Here is a 21,086-nt window from a genome sequence, read left to right on the forward strand (position 1 = left end):
TCTAAGTGCAAAATATAATAGTATATTTTGAAAACTGAACCAAGTACATGTCTTTATAGCTTTCCAGCTTCTCCACTCTCCTCACTATGCTTATGGGATACAAGTCTCCTTATTATGCATCATACATCGTTTGACTTGTTTTCCAACACATATACCGTGAGATCATCAAGATAAAGAAATCAAAGGAGGCATAGCTCCTTCTAGCCTTGGACATGAGTAAGGTGTTAGTTCTCTTCGTATCCCTTATTTTGTTGTGTAAGATCATTCTTATTTGGTTTCTTGGACAATGCTCTCACTTTAATGTATAAATACAAGAGCTCATGGTATCCCAAACATTCATGAATTTGAAGTTTATATGTTTGAGAAGTTTGAAATTGCAAACAAAGAGTATCTTGGCTAGGCCCACACTTGAGATGTGATAGTGGACCAGGGTGGAGATGTCCCTTGTGACAAGATTCTATAACATACCATACATGCTAATATATGAGCTTGTCTTGAAGGTATTGACTTTAACCCAGTACTTTGCATGTGTTTAGTGTTGAGTTTAAATTTTGTATTCCTTGTCTTATTATAAGTTTATGGTTATCTTAATTTCTATATGGGATCCTCTTGAAAAGGTTGTCTTATTTTTTTGAAAAAATAATCTAGCAAGAACGATACCCTCTCAATTTTCTTTAGTTTCACTCATGTGTTTTCATGATCTTTATAGGTATGGGTCTTTTTCCTTATACCTCAAAATAAATTGAGCCTAGGGGTTATCTTTCATAACAATATGAAATGAATTAAACATAAAAAATCCATCACTTGCACTAGTAAATGCTTGGTTGAGAAGTACCTAATGGTTAAGAGTTCCAATATCTTTTGGTTGGAAAAAACACATAGACTTAACATTCAAACTTACTTTAGAATACCGTGATAATATCATATTTGATGGGCAAATATAAAGCATGTGGTCTTGGTCAGATCCTCAATTGGCTAGTACTTATGGTGGATGAGTAGATGGTGGGGAAAGGTGAAATGCCATAATGCTAAACTTTAATTTGACAAGGAAACGACAAAAGCCAATAGCAATAGATGATGTTAGGTGTCCATAGTGTGTAAGGCCCATATTAGATGGGCATTTAGTGCTCTCATGTGTAAGACTCTTCGACACATCTCATTTATGGATGTTCTCATCCTCTTATCCACTTTTTTATCACCTACCAACAAGTAGGCACTTTTCTCTCCTACCGTTCACTTACCACATTCACCTCTTAATGAGACATTTTGTATAGAAAGCATACTATAAGGATAATAATCAATTGTTTAATTTTTCAAAGTTTATAATTTTTTACAATGTAGTAAAGCATGATTTCCCCCTTTCATTGGTTGTTGGTATTTATCAAATATTGATTGATTTTTTAAATATAAAAATACAAAAACACTTTAGAATCACCTGAATTTTGACTTTAGAAAAATTTCAAAATACACACTTATGATTGACTAAAATGTGATATTTTCTAAATTAAATTCACACTGTGGAAAGTATGTGTAATTTTTCAAAGAAGTTTTACTATATTTAAAAATTGACAAACTATTGATATTTATTAAAAGTAGAAGTTTTTGTTAAGGAAAATTTATGCAACTCTCTTAGAAAACTTTGACACTTTATGGGGATGTGAAGATTTTCATTTCTAAAATTTTTATATTTTTAAAAATTATGTATGGATTAAAAAAAATTATAAATCAAATTTTAAGTGGTATAATGATTAAAAACCTTAATGTTTCACATGTCTATGAAATAGAAATATATTTATTCTCATGATGTGTGATACATAGGGGTATTTAGGCTAGTCCTTTCTTGCACTATGGCATTCTTGCTCTCTATTTTCTCACATGGTATCAAAGCATGCTAAGATCCTATACTAGCTTACATGCTTCGCTTCTAGCTATCTCCTTTTATTCAAGACAAGGTAATAGTGATACAAACACTATCTACCATCATGTCTCATCAATGACTTGTAGTTGCCACTCAATCTTGCTTGCTCTCTTCTTGCTCCTACAAGATGGAGAAGCTAATGAGATCTAACCACGAGAGTTGGAGTTTTTGGTTGTAGCTCTACCTCACATAGGTTAACCTATGATCCATTATTGATGGTGTGGGGAAGAACCCACAAGAGATCATCCTCCTAGGATTCCCTGGGTGAAAGAAAAAAGATACAACCACCTTTTTAAAAAACATTGGTTACAATGGTTTCAAAGTAAAAATGGTACATAAGTTGGATACTACCAATCTTATTTGGAATAAATTTAAGGTTACTTATTAAAAAAATATGACATCCATCAAGTTATCACTTTGTGAAAACTTGTCAATTACATCATGTAAGAAGGGCACTATACAATATAGCTCACTGAAAGTGGAGAAAGCTCCTCGATGAAGCTCTTTCCAAAGGCTTGGAGATCTCAGAGAAGCTCTAAATCACCCTCATTCTCTCTTATTTGCCACCTTGGTATGGTTTCATAAGCATCTACTCTAGCTTTTCTCAATTTTCCTATAAACTGGGGGACTAATATCCAAAGAGAGAAGTTTGTTTATGAGAAACTCCTCCAAATTAGTGGCTCTAGCTACTTCTCTAAAACATTACCCATAGAAGAAGAATGGCAATCATCATCAATTACAATATTCTTCCACTGTATCTTCTTCTTACAAAGCCAACCCTCATCCACCTCAAGCTATTCTGCCATATCCAACATTAACAAATAATAATAATTTTATCTCACCCTCTCCTATTCCATTATCCTTTCCTCCTCTCTCTCTCTCTTTCCCTCACCCTCTCCATCTTTCCCTCACCCTCTCCTATTCCATTATCCTGTCCTCCTCTCTCTCTCTTTCCCTCACCCTCTCCATCTTTCACTACTTCAAAAACCTCTCTCTCTCTCTCTCTCTCTCTCTCTCTCTCTCTCTCTCTCTCTCTCTCTCTCTCTCTCCACATACACAAGGGTGCCATATACAGGAGTTACTTACATATTGCATAGAAAGGGGTTATATTTTATTAAGGAAAATTTTAGAAATAAGGATATATATAAATAGACCTTGAAGGCATGCGATATAGAGGGTACACATATAGCGAATCCCCCAAGTTTATGATCTTTCTCCTCCTTTGGCCTCCTCTCTCTCTCTCTCTCTCTCTCTCTCTCTAAAAGTTAGCTATGAAATGCCATGCCATGGACTTTTTTTTGCATTTTTCTACCACAATAGTGCATCGGTATTTGTATCTCAATAATTGTTGGTATATGACTTGCAATAAGCATCAGTAAGTGAGTCAGAATAAGTATCCAAATAGGCATCCGGTATAATACTGACACTTTTAGTGATGCCAAAAGAGAAAGTTACTAGTGTTCGTCGCTATGCTCTTTTACCCTTGTAGTGAGAGAGCAAGTGAAAAACAATCACATTTATAGCAGTTATATATAGAATCTATAAAGTGTACCCATTTGACCTAAAAAAGTTCCCAACGGAGAGCTAAAGACCAATCCCTAGCACTAAGAGAGGATCCATCTGAAACAACTTAGAGGAGGATACAAGACTGTATATACAAGAGCTAAAGGCCCCTATCACTATGATACATGGTGATGCTATTACATCCTTCACTACTAAAAGTATCACAATAATAATCAATTGAAAAGATCTCAAACATCAAATTCAAATTGACAAATCATGAGACCTCCAAGAAACTAAAACCTATCCCTCTTCTAGACAGAATTAACCATTAAGAGAACTAGGTGATCATCCCTTATAGTATAGTCAACATATGAAATATCTACAAGATCAGTTGTTGACATACATGATACCTACACCTCAACATGGAAATTGTATACCGCCACTAGCAACACCAAGATGCAATCATGAAGGTAGAAGAATCCAAATAAATAAGAGCATCTCATAATATAATGGACAAGAGGATCCTTGAGAAGCATTGTAGGCATGAGAAAGAGTGAAGCCATACCATAAAGACGATATGGAAAGAAGTAGGGAAAGAAGAAGTAGAGATACCTAAGAGAGCCATTAGAGAGATAAGAAGAAGTAGAGATACTTGAGTGTTCGCTTGTAGCTAAGAGCCAACCATTTCAACCACAGAGTGTTCAAACAGGCCTAAGCTCTCATTCCCTCAATCTTTCCACAATATCTCATAGGCATGAAAACTTGTAACCACACTCAAGCTAGAAGTGCATATATATATATATATATATATATATATATATAGAATGAGTGAAAAGTAACCACCTCATGAGTTACACTTGGATTGAAGGGGCAACACCCATGCTATATGGCAAATAGTGATAGTTAAGATGGCTTCGACGAGAAAAGCATAAAGTTACCTTGAGACATGTCTTAGAGGCCCAAAGGGTTAGTTAGATGGGTCAATATATACAAGTTCCACCGATGTGATGAGCATATTAACTAAGTACATAACCTTTATGTGTCCACCACCACAAGTTTCACTTGGGATGATGCACCTCACAAAAATATAAGTGTATCACAGGTAATCAATAAAAGGGTTATTTGATTTGAGAAGACTTTGATAAATTTACATAAAAGAGGGTTCTTTAATGCAGTTACACATGAGAGCCTATAATTTTCTTAACAAAAATGAGATCATTTTACTACCTTATAAAATGTAAGTAAAAGGGATTTTATCATATCCTTTGAATACACCTTATAATATGGACAATTTCTTTCCACCCCTTGAAAAGTGCTAAAAGCACCTCCATAAGCCATAGTACACATGACATTAAGGAATTCCTCAATAGAGGCTCCATGATTGTAGGATCCCCAAGTATTGAAGTTGTCTTTTCTCACTCTCCTCCCCCCAATAGTCTCACAACTATGCATAGTGATGAAATATGTTTTCGTTAGAAGTGTGTGTGTATATATATATATATATATATATATATATTGAGAGAGAGAGAGAGAGAGAGAGAGAGAAGTGTACATGTGCACACACACACAAAGGGGGGATTGACACAAAGAGAGCTAGTGAAAAATAACAACCTCATGAGTTGCATATCGATTCAAGGGGCAGCACCCTAGCTACATAATCAATAGTGAAAGATAAGATGGGTTCTATGAAAAAATCATAAAGCAACAACGAGAAATGTCTAAGAGGGCCAAAAGTCACCTAGGATGGCCAACATATACAAGTTTAAGCACGTGACCAGCATGCCAACAAAGTATACCTCCATGTGTCCCCAACACTAGAAGTGTTAGAACTACACATGATACATGCAATATAATGTTAATAGAACAAAGGGAATACAACTAACTCATGCTTGTTGTGTGGTGGTAGCCAACAAGTGTCTCACTACCGGATCCATGGTACGTGTAGGTTGTATGCCAATTTCTCGAGAATAGACATGCCTACCAAGGGGTTGGGAAAACATGATGTGCACGCATGGGGCACGTACGAATAATAATTGATGGCATGGGTAGCCTATACAAAGAAGAAATCTGGTTCATTCCACACATGCTGGAGCCTGTGCATGATGTGAATCGACAAGTATCCATTTTGGTGAAGGTAGTGCGCACAGTAGTGGATTAGCCATGTCGAATTACTTTAGGGTTGGTAATCAATAAGTAAAACGCACCAGAGAATTATCGAGAGGGACCAAGCTTTTAAAACGCGGCAATTATGCGCATAAACATGTGGGGTTAGTAAATTATGCGCACAAATGAGAAAACACATCAACATATGGCTTTCATAGAGCTAGTGGGCACTACTTCCACTGACTTGGCCAATACGTGACAGCAGACTACAGCACGCCTGCGTGGCACACACACGACGGCTATATAAGAGCCGACCCACAACGGTATATTCAGTACGCCAAATAACATCACGAAGCAGCTGGCGAGCAGCAGTCTTGGTAATCATGGGGGAGATATTAAGATCATCGACGACGACCTTCTCAATGAAGATAGTAACGCTCTTACAGCTACTACTGGCGGTTAATCATGTACTTGTGCATGCAACGGTAGCCACTAGGTCAGTGGACGTCGCGGAGAGTCATCAGACTAATCAGGTATGACAAGCGTACGTCGTCGTTACGTACACACTTACTGGCTTAATCAACCCCTTGTTGCGATATTATCATCAGAATTCATGAGGTGGAGTGGCAAAAAGTTTATTTAGCTGCTTATTATTGCAGTGATCAGATCATCATCATCAGAACTCAGACCCAGACAAGTACGGTGTCTGATTAACTTCCTTTTTCATTAATGGTTTGATCTAATTTGTGCAGGCCCAGACAAGTATGGCTCGTTTTAATCTTGAGCGCAGGGGCCCATGGGGCGGAGGCGGAGGCACTGAGTTCGACGACATAAGATCCATGCCCTCAGACGTAATCAGCGTGCTGGGGATACAGACGATCAAGCTATGGCACGGGGAGAAGTACATCCGTGGCATCCAAGTGCAGTATCAGGTCACGAATGGTTTCCGAGTCTACCCGTACTGGGGACAACTTCACGGCCAGTCCGAAGGCAACAAGCAGGCAGAGGTGCGTATTACTTATACGTCTTCTTATTAAGCACTTAGGAGTCGCTTATTTTAATGCCTTATTGTGTGAATACATATAATATTGATCGTCGGTCTACTGATACATGATATGTTCTACGTTTAGCTATAATAACTTGTACCTTCAATTCGGTGTTTTGCAACCAGATCACCTTGCAATATCCGAAAGAGCCGATCAACCAAGTGAGAGGATTCTACGGAACGCCAGGCGATTGGAACGCCCTCACCTCCATAAAGTTTGTGACTAACAATGGCATTTATGGTCCCTTCGGAGACCAAGATGGAATCTCGTTTACATCTGGTGCTACTGCGCAGAACGAACTCATCGTCGGAATCTTCGGTAAATCGGGAGCGGCCCTCGACAATATGGGCGTCTACATGAAAGACAATCTCCGCGATCGCGGCGGGGATTAATACCTCCCGAAGTGTACAACAACAACATGGAGTGATCGCCTAATCGTGCTCAAAATCTCTGCAATAAGCTGCAAGTGTACTCACAACAATAATGAGTAGGTAAGTACGTGTGCAATCGTCGATGATCGCATGCCGAACAATGACATCGCCGCCTTTGGGATCGCATTTCATGCATGCTCCATGTTGTTATGAATGTAAGGGTCAGCCCAGAAAACATGCAGTTGGCCGTTTTGTAATTTCAAATTACTCGATCCCCTCTCTTTCTCTCTCTCTCTTTCTCTCTCTCTCTCGCGTTGGTTGGTGTCTAGGGAAACCTTCTCAAAACGGTGTGAGAAGCAAAACGCCCTTTTTAAAAGCTACACAGTAATAATTTTGCAAGAGCACCAACACAAAACTAGTTTAGCCTCTAAGAAACCCCCTTACATAGGACGATAAGGATTCTTGTAAGGTACAATTAAATGTAAATATCACATAAGTTGCTTGTGATGCACCTTCTTGAGCTAGCATATTACTAAAATCTTTATGGCGCTAGCTAGCCATATCTTATTTTCATTAGCTACAAGTATGCTCCAAAAGATCATACCCCTTTATAATCCCACTACACTGATTCTAACATGATTTGCATATTGACAAACCTTATCATTTCCGTGAACCATCCTTTTAGCATTGCGAGCTCATGAATGAATGCCTTATGTGCCAGTCCTCCCTAACTAACACCATGCTTAATGTGTTCCATCACAATTATAAATAATACATTAGTTCTAGGTCCTTCTTCACTAATAGCAATTGATCATCAATATCCTCGTCGATCATGGATGTGCTCCTCGAGCACAAGTACATCTAGCACCAAGTATTATCCATACATGTGATGTCTTGATGTATCTACCTACCAAAAGTGTTGCCAGGATACACCTACACAAGGGGATAAGCACCTTCAATGGTTCTCCCTTGTGTATATGTTAACAAGATGAGTGTCTTGAATGGTTCTCCGTTAATAGGGCAGGGCATGTTTCTAAGAGTGAATTAGTTTCCATATTGAACAGAAGGTTGATTGGGAATGCCTATCCTTTTTGGGTGTGAGACTTGCAAGTGTGAACGCAAGTGAAGCCATACTTGAGTTATGGCACAATATAATTCATATCTCAGTGATAATGTCTATGTGATTTGATTAATTAATAAAACTCCAATGATTAGTTGATTTATTATGGCGAGTTGTATTTATTCAATTAATTACCTTTCTAATATGATTTTTTGAATTTTTGAGCTGATGTGCAAAGCAAAATGAATCCAATATATGCAACAAGCACAATTTATTCCAAAGACTTCTTCATTAATTATTTAAAATAGATGCACTATCATTTATTCAAAGGCATCCCTACATCCTCTTTGTAAACATTCATTGATACTTGAGATTTTTAGAAGATATACTGAAGTTGTTTAAGAAATATTTTATGGCTCTCAGCAGTTGTGAGTTGTGCAACGGATTGTAACCATCTATTCAATTAACTCAAACTCTTTTGCGAAAATAGTGATTGTAAAGAGCCTATCTTTGGGCATAGCAAGATTTCTTTTAATATTTTAAATACTACATGGAGGAGATGCCCACTCCATGTACAGGGAAAAATTGCATCCAATAGTGCATCACTCAAAATTTTTTAACTCTTTTTTTAGTTTATTTCCAGTTTTATGAGTCATGCTTTCAGTTTCAATAAGAAGAAGAGTAAGGGGGAGCTTCTTTCAGTTTATTTCCAGTTTTATGAGTCATGCTTTCAGTTTCAATAAGAAGAAGAGTAAGTGGGAGCTTCTTTTGTTCGCTATGCGTAAGTTTCGCATCCGATCTGTGCAACAGTGGTATCAAAGCTTAGCTTATTTCTCAAACTTCCAATCGCCTTTCATCTTGTGTGAGGGTGACCTCAAAATCCCAAGCTCCTCTATCTTTGCTAAAAAAATTGCAATTCTATCCAAGATTGAAATTTTCAACTCGCCTACCATGGTGCCATCATTCTGTGTGTTTAAGGCCAAAGAAAGGTCAATAAGAGCTTAATTGAGCTTTGCTATTAATCTTTTCTTAAGCTTTAAAAATCTTAAAGCTTATTTTTGCAATTCGTGGGATGTGTATCGATTTTTTTGGGCCACTGTGCTACTTCCTGAACCAAGAAAGGAGCAATGTATGGATTTATTGGCCATGCAACTAGAAGAAAAGTGTCAATATCGAGTCCAATTGGAACAAGCGTTGCAATCTCTCAAGTGTCCATCCTCCCAAACTTTCTCTGTCACAATGACACTATGGTCCACACCACCAATTCTATCATTTTTTATTCCATATTGTTTCTTCTTCAACCAACCATGGAGCAATGCATGGATTTATTGGCTATGCAAGTAGAAGAAGAGCAACGATATTGAGCCTAGCCATAGCAAGAGGTGTGATCTCTCAAGCATCTCTCCTCTCAAATTTCCTCTATCAATGACGCTATGGTTTGCACCATCAATGCCATCCTTTAAGCACAATCCAACTGTAAAGAGACGAAGATAAGAAAACATACCTTTAAATTTGATACTTATGATGGTATTAAAGATGGTCGTAAGGTTCTCTCTTGGGTAAGTCAATTCGACTCATATTTTGATGATGAAAGTTATGCTGAAAATAATAAGACAAAGCTTATTTATAATTGGATATCACATGCAAGAGCACTGATCATCCTCTTACGTGGGAAGCATTTCATAATAAGAAGGTTCTTATAATTAGTTTCTTCCTACCCAATTCAAGCTTTGCATGCAACAAAAATGGGATATCTTTATGCAGCAAGAGCGAGAGACCATTCCTCAGTACACCAAAAGATTTTGGAATAGTTTGCTACAACTTCAAATGCTCGAGCCTATAGCTAAATTGAATTTTAAAAGAAAGTATATGTTCTGTCATCTTCCATTTTTTCAAGCTAAAGTCAACATGTTTAAACCCAATACATTGGACGAGACTATCTCTTTACGCATGATGCCAAAAAGAAACGAATTAAAGATTGGCAACAACTTTTAGCTTCCACAAGAGACAATATACGTAACAACAATTCTCATTTTAATTCTTTTTGTGCTTCCAACTTTCAATTTGAAAATAATTGTCCTAATCACTGACCTTGCATGCAAAATTTTTATACTAATGTAAGCTAGTCTATTTCAAATTTTAATCCCAAGATTTCTCATCTGCCTGCTACTCTACCTAAGCCATCTGAACTTAAAAATGTTAATCCAAGTATCTCACGTACCAATTTCAAGAATGTAACTTGCTATAAATGTAATTGCCGTGGCCATATTGTGAGTTGTTATCCTATGGGCAACACTCGTGATGATTGAAAAAAGCCTATTGCACATTTAAATTATCTTGGAGCTAATAAAGCAACTAAAGACCTTGAAGCGATGTCTAATTTTTATGAAGCCATACTTATGGAAGAAAACTCTAATGACATTGACAAACTTATTGGTAAAATTTCTATCCATGCTTTATTGAAAATGAGGTATAAAATCCATAATAATGAGATGACTATTTTTCATGATGACGGAAGTACGCATGACTTTGTTTCAGAATAGGTAGTCAAAAAATTGTAACTTAAAACTATTCCATCCACTTACAAAATTAAGGGTACATTTTTAGGATGACAGTATAACAGAACTAAAGGAGTAGATGGATAAGAAATTTGCATTGGATCTTATAGAGAAAAATGAAATTTTCTAGTAGCATCATTATAATATTTTGATGTAATTTTAGGTTTGCTTTAACAGCATCAATTTAATGCTCATATTGATTATGATACACATTCGATGCATATTTAACATGAAGGTAAAATTCTTTTTCTTGAAGGACTCACAAACACTGAGTTGCACCCATTAATTAGTCATACTCAAGCAAAGAATGCCATTAAAAAATAATCTAAAGCTTTTTACATATTACTTAATGAAATCAAAGGTGCTAATTTTAAGTTGACCATAAGACACTAAAATTTTATTAATAAATTATTTGATTAGTTTTCTTCTAATTTGTCTCTTCAACTTTCTCCATCATGACTCGAGGATCAACAAATTGACCTTCTACATGGTAGTCAACCTCCCTCTAAAGCTCCTTATTACCATAATTAGGAAGAACAAAAAGAAATCCAAAAACATAATGAAGAACTATTAAACAGGAAATTAACCAGACCTAACAGTTTACCTTTTGTAGCTCTCGTTCTTCTATTAAAGAAATTAAACAATCAAACCTATCATATGTGCATCGACTATAGAGATCTAAATATAATTATTGTTCAAAATCAATATCCAATTTTTCATGTGGATGATCTATTAGACAAATTGCAAGGTGCTATTATGTTTAGCAAGATTGACCTTAAGTTTAGATATCGTCAAGTATGCATGGCTACCCTTGATATTTAAAAAACTTCTTTTAGGACCCAATTTGTCATTATGAATTTGTTGTAATGCCATTCGATCTAACTAATGCACATTTCACTTTCTATAGAATGATGAATAAAATATTTCTAAATTTTTAGCATTGTATTATTGTCTTTTTCAACGATATCCTTGTTTTTAGTAAAACTATAAGAGAACATGAAAATAATTTATCTTTAGTATTTAATTTACTAAAACAAAATTATCTTTTTGCTAACCTGAAAAAGAGTACATTTTTCATATGAAAATTGAATATTTAGGTCATATTGTGTCTTTAGAGAAATATAAGTTGATTGACATAAAATTGAGGCTATTAATGCATGGCCTATATCCAAATATGTGTACAAACTCTGCTCATTTTTAGGTTTAGTCAATTTTAATCATAAATTTGTTAGAAACTTTTCATTACTTGCTTTGCCATTAATTTTATTATTAAAGAAAGGTTTTGTATTTCATTGGGAGGACAACCAACAATGACCCTTTGATGTACTATAGCATGCATTAGCTCACACACTTTTTTTACAACTCCTTGATTTCAATAGACCATCTTTTCTAGTTGTTTACTGATGCTAGTGGTTTTGGTAGCATTGGTGATATATTGATGCAATATTACCATCCAGTTACATAATTTAGTTGTAAATGGAAACCTTCTCAACTTAAGTATATTACATATGTCAATGAACTTTTAGTTATAGTACATGCATTACATATATGGAAACATTATTTAATAGACTCAAGTTTTATGATCAAGAAAGATCAACAAAGTATCAAACACCTTTTTAATTTCTGAACTACAAATTTTTGATAGACATACACAATGGGCATCTTTCATTCAGTCTTTCCATCCTCTAATCCAATATTAGCCCTATAAATAAAATGTTATAGATGATATATTAAGTCTAGATGGTCTGTGAATATGAAAATGGAATATTTAGGTCATATTGTATCTCTAGAGGAATATAAGTTGATCCACACAAAATTGAGGCTATTAATACATGGCCTACACCCAAATATGTGCACAAACTCCATTGATTTTTAGGTTTAGCCAATTTTTATCATAAATTTGTTAGATACTTTTCATTATTTGCTTTGCCATTAACTATATTATTAAAGGAAGGTCTTATATCTCATTGGGATGACAACCAACAATGACCCTTTGATGTACTATAGCATGCATTAGCTCACAGTACATTTCACAACTCTGTGATTTCAGTAGACCATCTTTTCTAGTTGTTTACTGATGCTAATGGTTTTGGCAGCATTGGTGATATTTTGATGGAGTATTACCATCCAGTTACATAATTTAGTTGTAAATGAAAACCTTCTCAACTTAAGTATAGGACATATGACAATGAACTTTTAGTTATAGTACATGCATTACATATATGGAAACATTATTTAATAGGCTCAAGTTTTATGATCAAGACAGATCAACAAAGTATCAAAAGCCTTTTTTCTCAACTACAAATTTCCGATAGATATATACAATGGACATCTTTCATTCAGTCTTTCCATCCTCTAATCCAATATCAGCCCTATAAAGAAAATGTGACAGATGATACATTAAGTCATAGACTGTCTATAAATAATATTTCTATGCTTTTTACATCTTCATTAGATGCTATAAAAAATACTTGTTTGCATGACGATGATTTTCATGATGCTTGGTTGAATTTGTCTCAAAACCAATGGATTTTTGTTGATAATGTTTCTATCTCTAATGGGTTCCTCTTTTATGAGAAACATTTGTCTTACTCAACCCTTTCATCATTTTGTTTCCCAAGAAGTTCATGATCAACCTTATATGGGTCATCAAGACATTATTTTTAGGCTCCATAATTTTCAAGGAATTTTTTATTGGTCTCATATGATTCAATATGTTTTTGTCTTTTTTTAAAAATGTCTTACTTGTCAACATAATAAAAGATATCACAGTAAGCAATATGGTTTATTAATGCCTTTACCTATTTCTAACTCCCCTTGGGAAAAAATCTTAATGGACTTTTTTAATAAAGCATAAATGCCTTAGCTTAGGGTTAAGTATAAAAAGGTGGAGATATAACATGTGAAGAATCTTTTGCCATTTTGAAGAATACAAGATTTGAGGTTTCCTTCCTCCCATCATCTAAGAGGGTGCATACTCTTAGCCACCATGATCATGGGGTGCATACCATGTCCCACCTTGGCACGAGGTGAGTATTCATGTTGCAGCATTCATTTATGAATCTCAGCCTTCCATGGCAATATAATTTCATGCCTAGTGAACGTGGCTATGGTTTCTTGGCACATATGTTGTATTTTCTTGTATTTTCAGTTTTTTTTCTTGATGTGAGAATTAGCTATTTTAGATTGGTATAAGAGCATGAACTTTGATCCATGGGAAGAGTCATTTTCTCGGGAAAATTTAGTCACAGGGATAGGTGACAGGTAACTCGAGTACAAGATTTAGTTACAATGGTTGACACAGTTAAAACTGTGACTAGCCATGGTTATTTGCATCAAGTTGTCACTAGTATGGAGGTTCTTGGAGTTGGACATGAAGAAATTGGAGGTTCTATGGTAAATAAAGCAGGTCATGGCTCTTTTTATGATATTTTAGAGGTCTTTCAGTTAACTTTAGTTAATAAGAACTAAGAATGGACTAAAATAAGGGTTACTTTTGTAAAAATAGATTTTCTCTCTCTTCTTTCTTCTTTCAGTAGGCTTTCCCTACAACTCCATAGCCAAGATCTTGCTTTTATCTTTTCCCCAGTGCCTTAATCGTCAAAATGGCTACCATAGATCAATTCTTCATGTTGTAAGCTTGCTATAGAGTATCTATATGCTTTTCTTAAGCCTCATTTTGATCATGAGGTAAATGAGTATATTCATGGGCTATTTGTGCCACTTTTGTGGAGGACACACTCTGTCAGCAATATGAGCAAAATGGAGGCCAAGATTAGCTTCTAGCCTTCTCAAATTTACTTACAAATTGTCTTCCAAGGGTCAAGGAAAATGGACGGATATAAGCATGGATTTTATCATGGGATTATCAACAACAAAGCACGGGTGGAATAATATCTATGTCATTGTGGATCGGTTAACTAAATCAGCACATTTCATCCCAACAAAGGCTCAATTTATAGCAAAGAAAGTGGTTTATAAGTTTATGGAAAGTGTTTTTAAACTCCATGGTGTACCACTAAAGATTGCATCTGATAGTGATACTAAGTTCATGAGAAGTTTTTGGAGGAGCTTGTTAACTTTTATGGGAACAATTTTGACTCCTAGCATAGCATATCATACCCAAATGGATGGCCAAATGGAGCATGTCAATAAAAAAAGGTTGGAAGTCTACCTTTGACATTTTTGCCATGACACTCAAGCTTCGTGGGATCATTGGCTACATCTTGGTTAATTTTATTATAATAACACTCAAGCTTCGTTGGATCATTGGCTATATCTTGCATAATTTTATTATCATAACATTCATCATAGGAGCATTGGCATGTCACCATTTGAAGTGCTTTATAGATATAAAGTGCAAATACCTTCAATTCTTTTTCATGAATATGTGAATCGATAAGCCAAGACTGAAGTTGAGAAAATGGAAGCTCTTTTACATAATTGCAAAGAAAACATTAGAAATGCATAAGATGTTATGAAGTCTTATGTTGATGAAAAGAGAAGGCCTTTGGAGTTTGAAAAGGAGATTGGGTATCTCTTGAAGTGCCTAAATCTTGCCACCCATATTTAGATCAAACTCGGACCTAGGAGGAGTTACACATTGCCAGTCAAGTTAAGGTGACTTCCTCATGGATGTTCTCACCTACATCACTCAAGTAGGAATCCGTCCTTTCGACATGGACCACTTTTCTCAACTAGAATACAATCCAAATTTCTATACTTAGCTCATGCGGAAGCCTCGAAAACACATGTTGAATGCCCTTGACCTCTCAACCTCTAATCCTAGGAAGGATTCTTCTCATTCCCAAGGGGGGAGGGGGGTAAGGTGAAGTAAGGTGAAATCAACAGATGAAATCAAGAGGTGAAATCTATGCTTCTCTGAAAGGCGGTCATAATAAGTTGGCTCATCATTATTATGGGCTTTATCAAATCCTCAAATGAGTTGGTGAGCTTGCACACAAGCTTGATTTTCCTTGTTCAACAAGGATTCATTATGTCTTCCATGTTTCCCAACTTAAGAAATATGTGGGTCCAGTCATAAAGGTTTTAGAGGAGTTATATCCCATAGATGAAGATGGTCTCATCATTTATGAGCTCGAAAAGTTTATTGGCAAGAGAAAAGGTTTTAAGGAATTGTTCACTATTGGAATATACCTTATTAAATGGCTAGGTTTTCCCATGAAAGAGTCTACTTGGAAACCATCATCATACGTTGATTCTTTTCCATGAATCTTGAGGTTTCCTTCCTCCCACCATCTAAGAGGGTGCAAACTCTTAGCCACTATGATCATGGGGTGCATACCATGTCCCACCTTGGCATGAGGTGAGTATTCATGTTGCAATATTCATATATGATTCTCAGCCTTCCATGGAAATATAATTTCATGCCTAGCCACCTTGGCTATGGTTTCTTGGCACATATGGTGTATTTTCTTGTATTTTCAGTTATTTTGCATATTGTGAGAATGAGTTATTTTACAACTTTATTATTGGTTTGCCACACTGACTTTGCAAAATAATATGCTTTTGATTATTATTGATAGATTTAGTAAGCAAGCATGTTTTATTTCATGGAAGAAAACTCTAGCGGCTTCACAAGCTACTAATCTTTTTGGTAAGCATTTCTTTGTACATCATGGTTTGCAAAAAATTATTGTATGTGATTGTGATCCCTGTTTTTGCAATAACTTTTGGATAACTCTCTATTCTTTAATATTGGTACTAAAATTGATTTTACTTTAGCCCTTCACCCTAAGACTAATGGCAAAACTAATGCTACTAATAGCACCATAATTGATTTTATTATTACCTATACTATCTCTTCACCAAGCACATGTGATCAACATTTACATATTTTACAATTTACCTACAAAAATATACCTCACTCTGCCACCAACAAAGCACATTTTGAAATTATCTATGGTTGCAAAATGCCAACACCAAAATTTTATTTAAGTGAGAAAGTGTCTTATGCTGATGATTGGATCCATACTCATTCCACTATTTTTGAACAAGTTAAACAATTGATTGCTAGAGCTCAACAACCCTATGTTAAGAAAGCTAATAAGAAATGCTAAGCTATGCATTTTAAAGAAGGTGATTATGTTTGGTTGCAAATTGAGAAACATAGATTGCATAATGTTGAGAAGAATCCTAATGTTAAACTTGCACCTAGATTTTATGGGCCATTCAAAATTCTTCATTGTAACAATGCTAATGATCTCAAATTAGAATCTCCCTCTCATTGGAAAATTCATAATACCTTTCATATTAGTCTTCTTCCTCCCTTCCACGATTGATTACCTAACCATCTCGCATATGATTCTCCACCATTGCTTGAAGATGGTCATGAACTTTTAATTCTTGAATCTATTATAGATACTGATTATATGACCACTTGCAGTGGCAATACTTATCCTCGCTATCTTGTCAAATTTCACAACCATCCTACCAAGGAAGCTTAATGGATAATTGCATGTGCTTTGTATGGTTCTTCACATGTATTGACTCTACATCCAGACAATAGCAATTCAGGACAATTGCTATCCCACCCAAGGGGTATGTTACTTGAAGGTACCTATACAATCAAATTAGAAACTTCAATGCTTCTCCCTTGTGCACACATTAACAGGATGAGTGTCTTGAATGGTTCTCTATTAGTGTGGGGAATTCATCATCCCGGCCTGTGACTAGAAAGGCCATTTCTAAGTCATCTAGAAAGTCTAGAGCTTTCTTCCCTTTGTGCCCAAAAAAGCTTGGAAAAGCCATGATAGGAATATGTTGATCTAGCTCAATACAACAAAAAGATGATCAGGTCTAGTCCCAAGTCATATATTATTTAAGGGTAGAATAAATGGATTCACAGATGCATTAATCTTAGCAAGACGACAAGGGCTCAATAAGTCCCTTGTGATATTTTGAAACGTGATCTTTGTGCTAACTATTATGTGCATGGTTTACCTAGAAAAAGGATGAATAAGTCGGTACAAATCCCTATGGTTCATGAGATACACTTAGAGTAGAATGAATATGTGCACATTAAATGAGATGCTATAATCCAAAATAGGTAATATTATAGGGTCAGGGGACAATAAGATCTCTTTCATCCTCTCAACTCCAAAATAGAAGATCAACCTTTGCTGAAAATGTATCTTCCTACTAATGCACATATCCACCCTAATGTTTTGAACTACAAATTGTAGAAAATATGATTATTCATTTATGCATTAGCTACAAATTTTCACTACAAACTTTCATGAAGCATGTTTGGTGTGACCATCATCATCCTTGTAAAGTTCATAGGCTTTGATAGCTAGCATCTCAAATACTTTGAGCCTTCTTGCTAGTAGTAGTTGAGGCACATCACCATATGTAGCCTCTCGCCAATCCTGCGCACCATTGATGTGTAACTCCCCCTCCAAAGACTTGTTAATCCCCGAATTTGAAAGTGCCTTCACCACTTGAAGACGAGGCTCCTTAGGGAGTGTCTTTACACTAGACACAAAGCAGACAACACAATGCCTTAACCTAGAGACTTGATGAGAGCAAGATTTCTCTTGAAGTAAAGAAGGGTGTGTGTAATTAACTTGCTTGACTTGCATACGTGCCGTTTGCTGATAAATATTCTTCTTCTCTTAAGCTTGTTTTGGAGACCATGGTGGTACTCTTGAGCAATGAATCCCTTAAATAGGGTTTGATGAAGATTCCTCCTTAGTGATCCCTTGACAAACACTTGTTGAAGAAGAGGACAACTCCTTAGATGTTTCTTCCTTTATAGAAATTGTAGTGCGCAGGTTGAGAAGTCCTCAGTGAGGTACCAAAAATGAGAGCGAAAAAGATGAGTGGGTTGCCTCTTAGCCACCCAGCCTCCAATCCTCACTAAGAGAGCTAAAGAAAGGAACCACCTAGCCAAAGGGAGGATGGGCTAGGACATCCCTTTCCTGTGTGAGTGGAAAGAACCAAAATACAACTTCACAAGGGAGAATTTATAGCCCATCTTAAGGGAAATGAAGATGATGGAAGGTTAAGAGAGGTGATGGCTCCTAATTTCTCCCATGAGCATATATATAACATGAGAAAAAAAGGATTTCCCACCAATAGAGCATATGGCAAGTCCTACTTAGTAAGTTTAAGTATGAATGTAGAGGGAGAATTAGAAGAGAGTACATATGATTTGGATACCATATGATCTAAATGTTATATTAGAATATGAGAGAGAGGGAGAGAGATGAGAAGAGATGGAGACAAGAGGAGAAGAGATAGAGGAAGCTTGCCATTATGTATTCTTGGAATGCTATATAAAAAAATAGACTCACTCATAGCCTACCTCAAAGAGATGGACTAGCATGAGGGTGTTTCATAATGTGTTCTTAGTGGCTCCCCTTTGGGCTTGGTAAATTAGAGTGCTCTCATGTGCTTGTGGTTGTGTTTCTTTACATCTCCATGGGCATCTTATATAGCTTCCATGAGGGATTAGATTAATCTAATCTTTTTTATTAACATAATCATAGATGATGTATGACATCTTTGATAATATGGAGAATAGTGGATGGGATAAGTCCCCACCTTGGTCATCATGCAAGAAGCCAACGGTGGTGGTAGACAAGCTAGAGAAAGGGAGCTAGATTACAAGAGGTGGGTGCCCAAATCACATTTTTATAATATATTTACAAGAAAGATAAAATGAAAAGTTGGTGTGATGTGAAAGAGAGAAGAAAATTGCATGCAGCCAGGAGATTGCACCTTCGTAACTTCAAATCGGTGAAAAATCTAAAAAAAGTTTATTTTGCAGCTTTGTAGACGAGGTCAAAACCAGTCTGATTACGTAGGAGTTTTCTTGAAGTTTGATTTTCCCTGGGATCTATTAAAATTATTTTAAAATACTTTCAAAAGCTGCTCTGACTTTAATTCATTATATATATACAAGCATGTGACAGAGGGGGTCCATGCTTGTAAGCTTTTGTGTAAGATCCAAATGACACCATGATGTGGACATTGACTTGTGTATAAGGTGAGGTATCCTTTAATGATGGTGATAGATCCCAAATCTTGGTGATGCAGGTGGAATCGAAGTGTAGTTGGAGGTTAGACCTTTGAAAAAATCTATGCACTCACTCAACCCCTAGGTGTAATCCATTTTCTCCTTCACTAAGATAACCCATCCTTTTTACCCTTTACATTGACATCCCTCCTAAGAACTTGCTTCCCCACTTGCTAGATTTATCATAACCAAGAAGCAATATAGCATACCTAACACTTACCAATTAGCATGCACCATAAATTCAATATATGCATGTCATGAGGTAGTCATTTTTGACCACCAAATATGCATGTATTTGTTTGTGTGCACACATACACATGTGCATGATAAGAGAGGCCATTTGATTGACATGCATGTCATAAGGACTAATAAGATAATCCTCTCCTACCACTCACTATGCATTTGCCTTTACTTTTCATACAGTCATACATGATAGAGGGGAGAGGTCATTCATTGGCATGCATTATGCATGCCATGAGGTTGTTCTTCCATGTTGTGCATTGATATATTTGAGTTTTTGGGTGTAGGTGTGATAGGTACTCACTTGTGGATATAGGGACACATGGATTGACATGTGTCATATATTTGATATATACACATCATGATATATTTGTGTCATGATGAATGTGTGTAGTACCAAAAGGTACTTTCCAAATAGGTAGTTATTCTCCTGAATTTGGCAAGTGAGTATTTTTTGGCAAGTTTGTCACACTCGACTTAGCATGGTGTTGTGGAATTAGTATAGAGGTGTCATTCTGATTATGACACCCTCCCTCCCCCCCAGTATGGATGGGCACTTGGTTGTGAATTCTGCTAGATAGTGCCTTGATGGATTGCACATGAGTAAACAAGTGATGGGCATTTGGTCATGTATGCAACTACGCAACGTCCTACTATGCTAATTGTTTGGTATTGTTTGATGGGATGGGCATTTAGGTCATATATTCGGCCATCAAAAATCCTCCTCAATATGTGTTTTTTAATGTTGTCATGAGTAATAACTTACTTGAATCATTTATTTTTACTTCTCATTTGCAAAAAACCTATTTTTTAAACAATTTATATTTTACAAAATCACAAGGGTAAATGGAACTTGAAGCAAGCACCCTACAGGTTTTGTGTTGGTTTATAGAATGCATATTCTAAAGTCATCATCAATATTTGTAAGATTATTTGAATATTATCATTTTTTTCCCTCAACACCTAAAAATTTCACTCACATGCCTTAAAGATTCTAGAAAATATGGTTCTATCCAAGCTAACCTCTTGCTTGAAAATTTATAGCTATAATGATAAGCTAAAAGGGTAGGCCTTCTAAGGCATGGTCTTCTATATTAGAGAGAAGTAAACAACTAGATAGCAAAGGTATAAGTAGTACAATAATCTTAACATTTTTTATAATAATGGTACAATTAGATGTCAATGTTATAATTAGTATGGTTCCCTTTTGTCATAATTTTAACAAAGAGCATGTATAAAGAATA

At 35.9% G+C, this 21,086-nt stretch overlaps 1 protein-coding gene across 1 annotated transcript; it reads left to right on the plus strand.

Moving 5' to 3' along the window:
• The first annotated feature begins 5,837 nt into the window (after positions 1–5,837).
• Positions 5,838–7,205, plus strand: LOC148027291 (agglutinin alpha chain-like). Its single transcript, XM_087691867.1, has 3 exons — positions 5,838–6,057; positions 6,277–6,531; positions 6,696–7,205. Exons 1-3 carry the CDS (start codon positions 5,908–5,910, stop codon positions 6,960–6,962), a joined length of 672 nt encoding a protein of 223 aa, XP_087547993.1. The 5' UTR covers positions 5,838–5,907; the 3' UTR covers positions 6,963–7,205.
• Positions 7,206–21,086: the final 13,881 nt, after the last annotated feature.

This window comes from Lygodium microphyllum, chromosome 13, assembly GCF_053477565.2.
Source record: "Lygodium microphyllum isolate KBCC chromosome 13, Lygodium_microphyllum_v1.1.10, whole genome shotgun sequence".
NCBI lineage: Eukaryota > Viridiplantae > Streptophyta > Polypodiopsida > Schizaeales > Lygodiaceae > Lygodium > Lygodium microphyllum.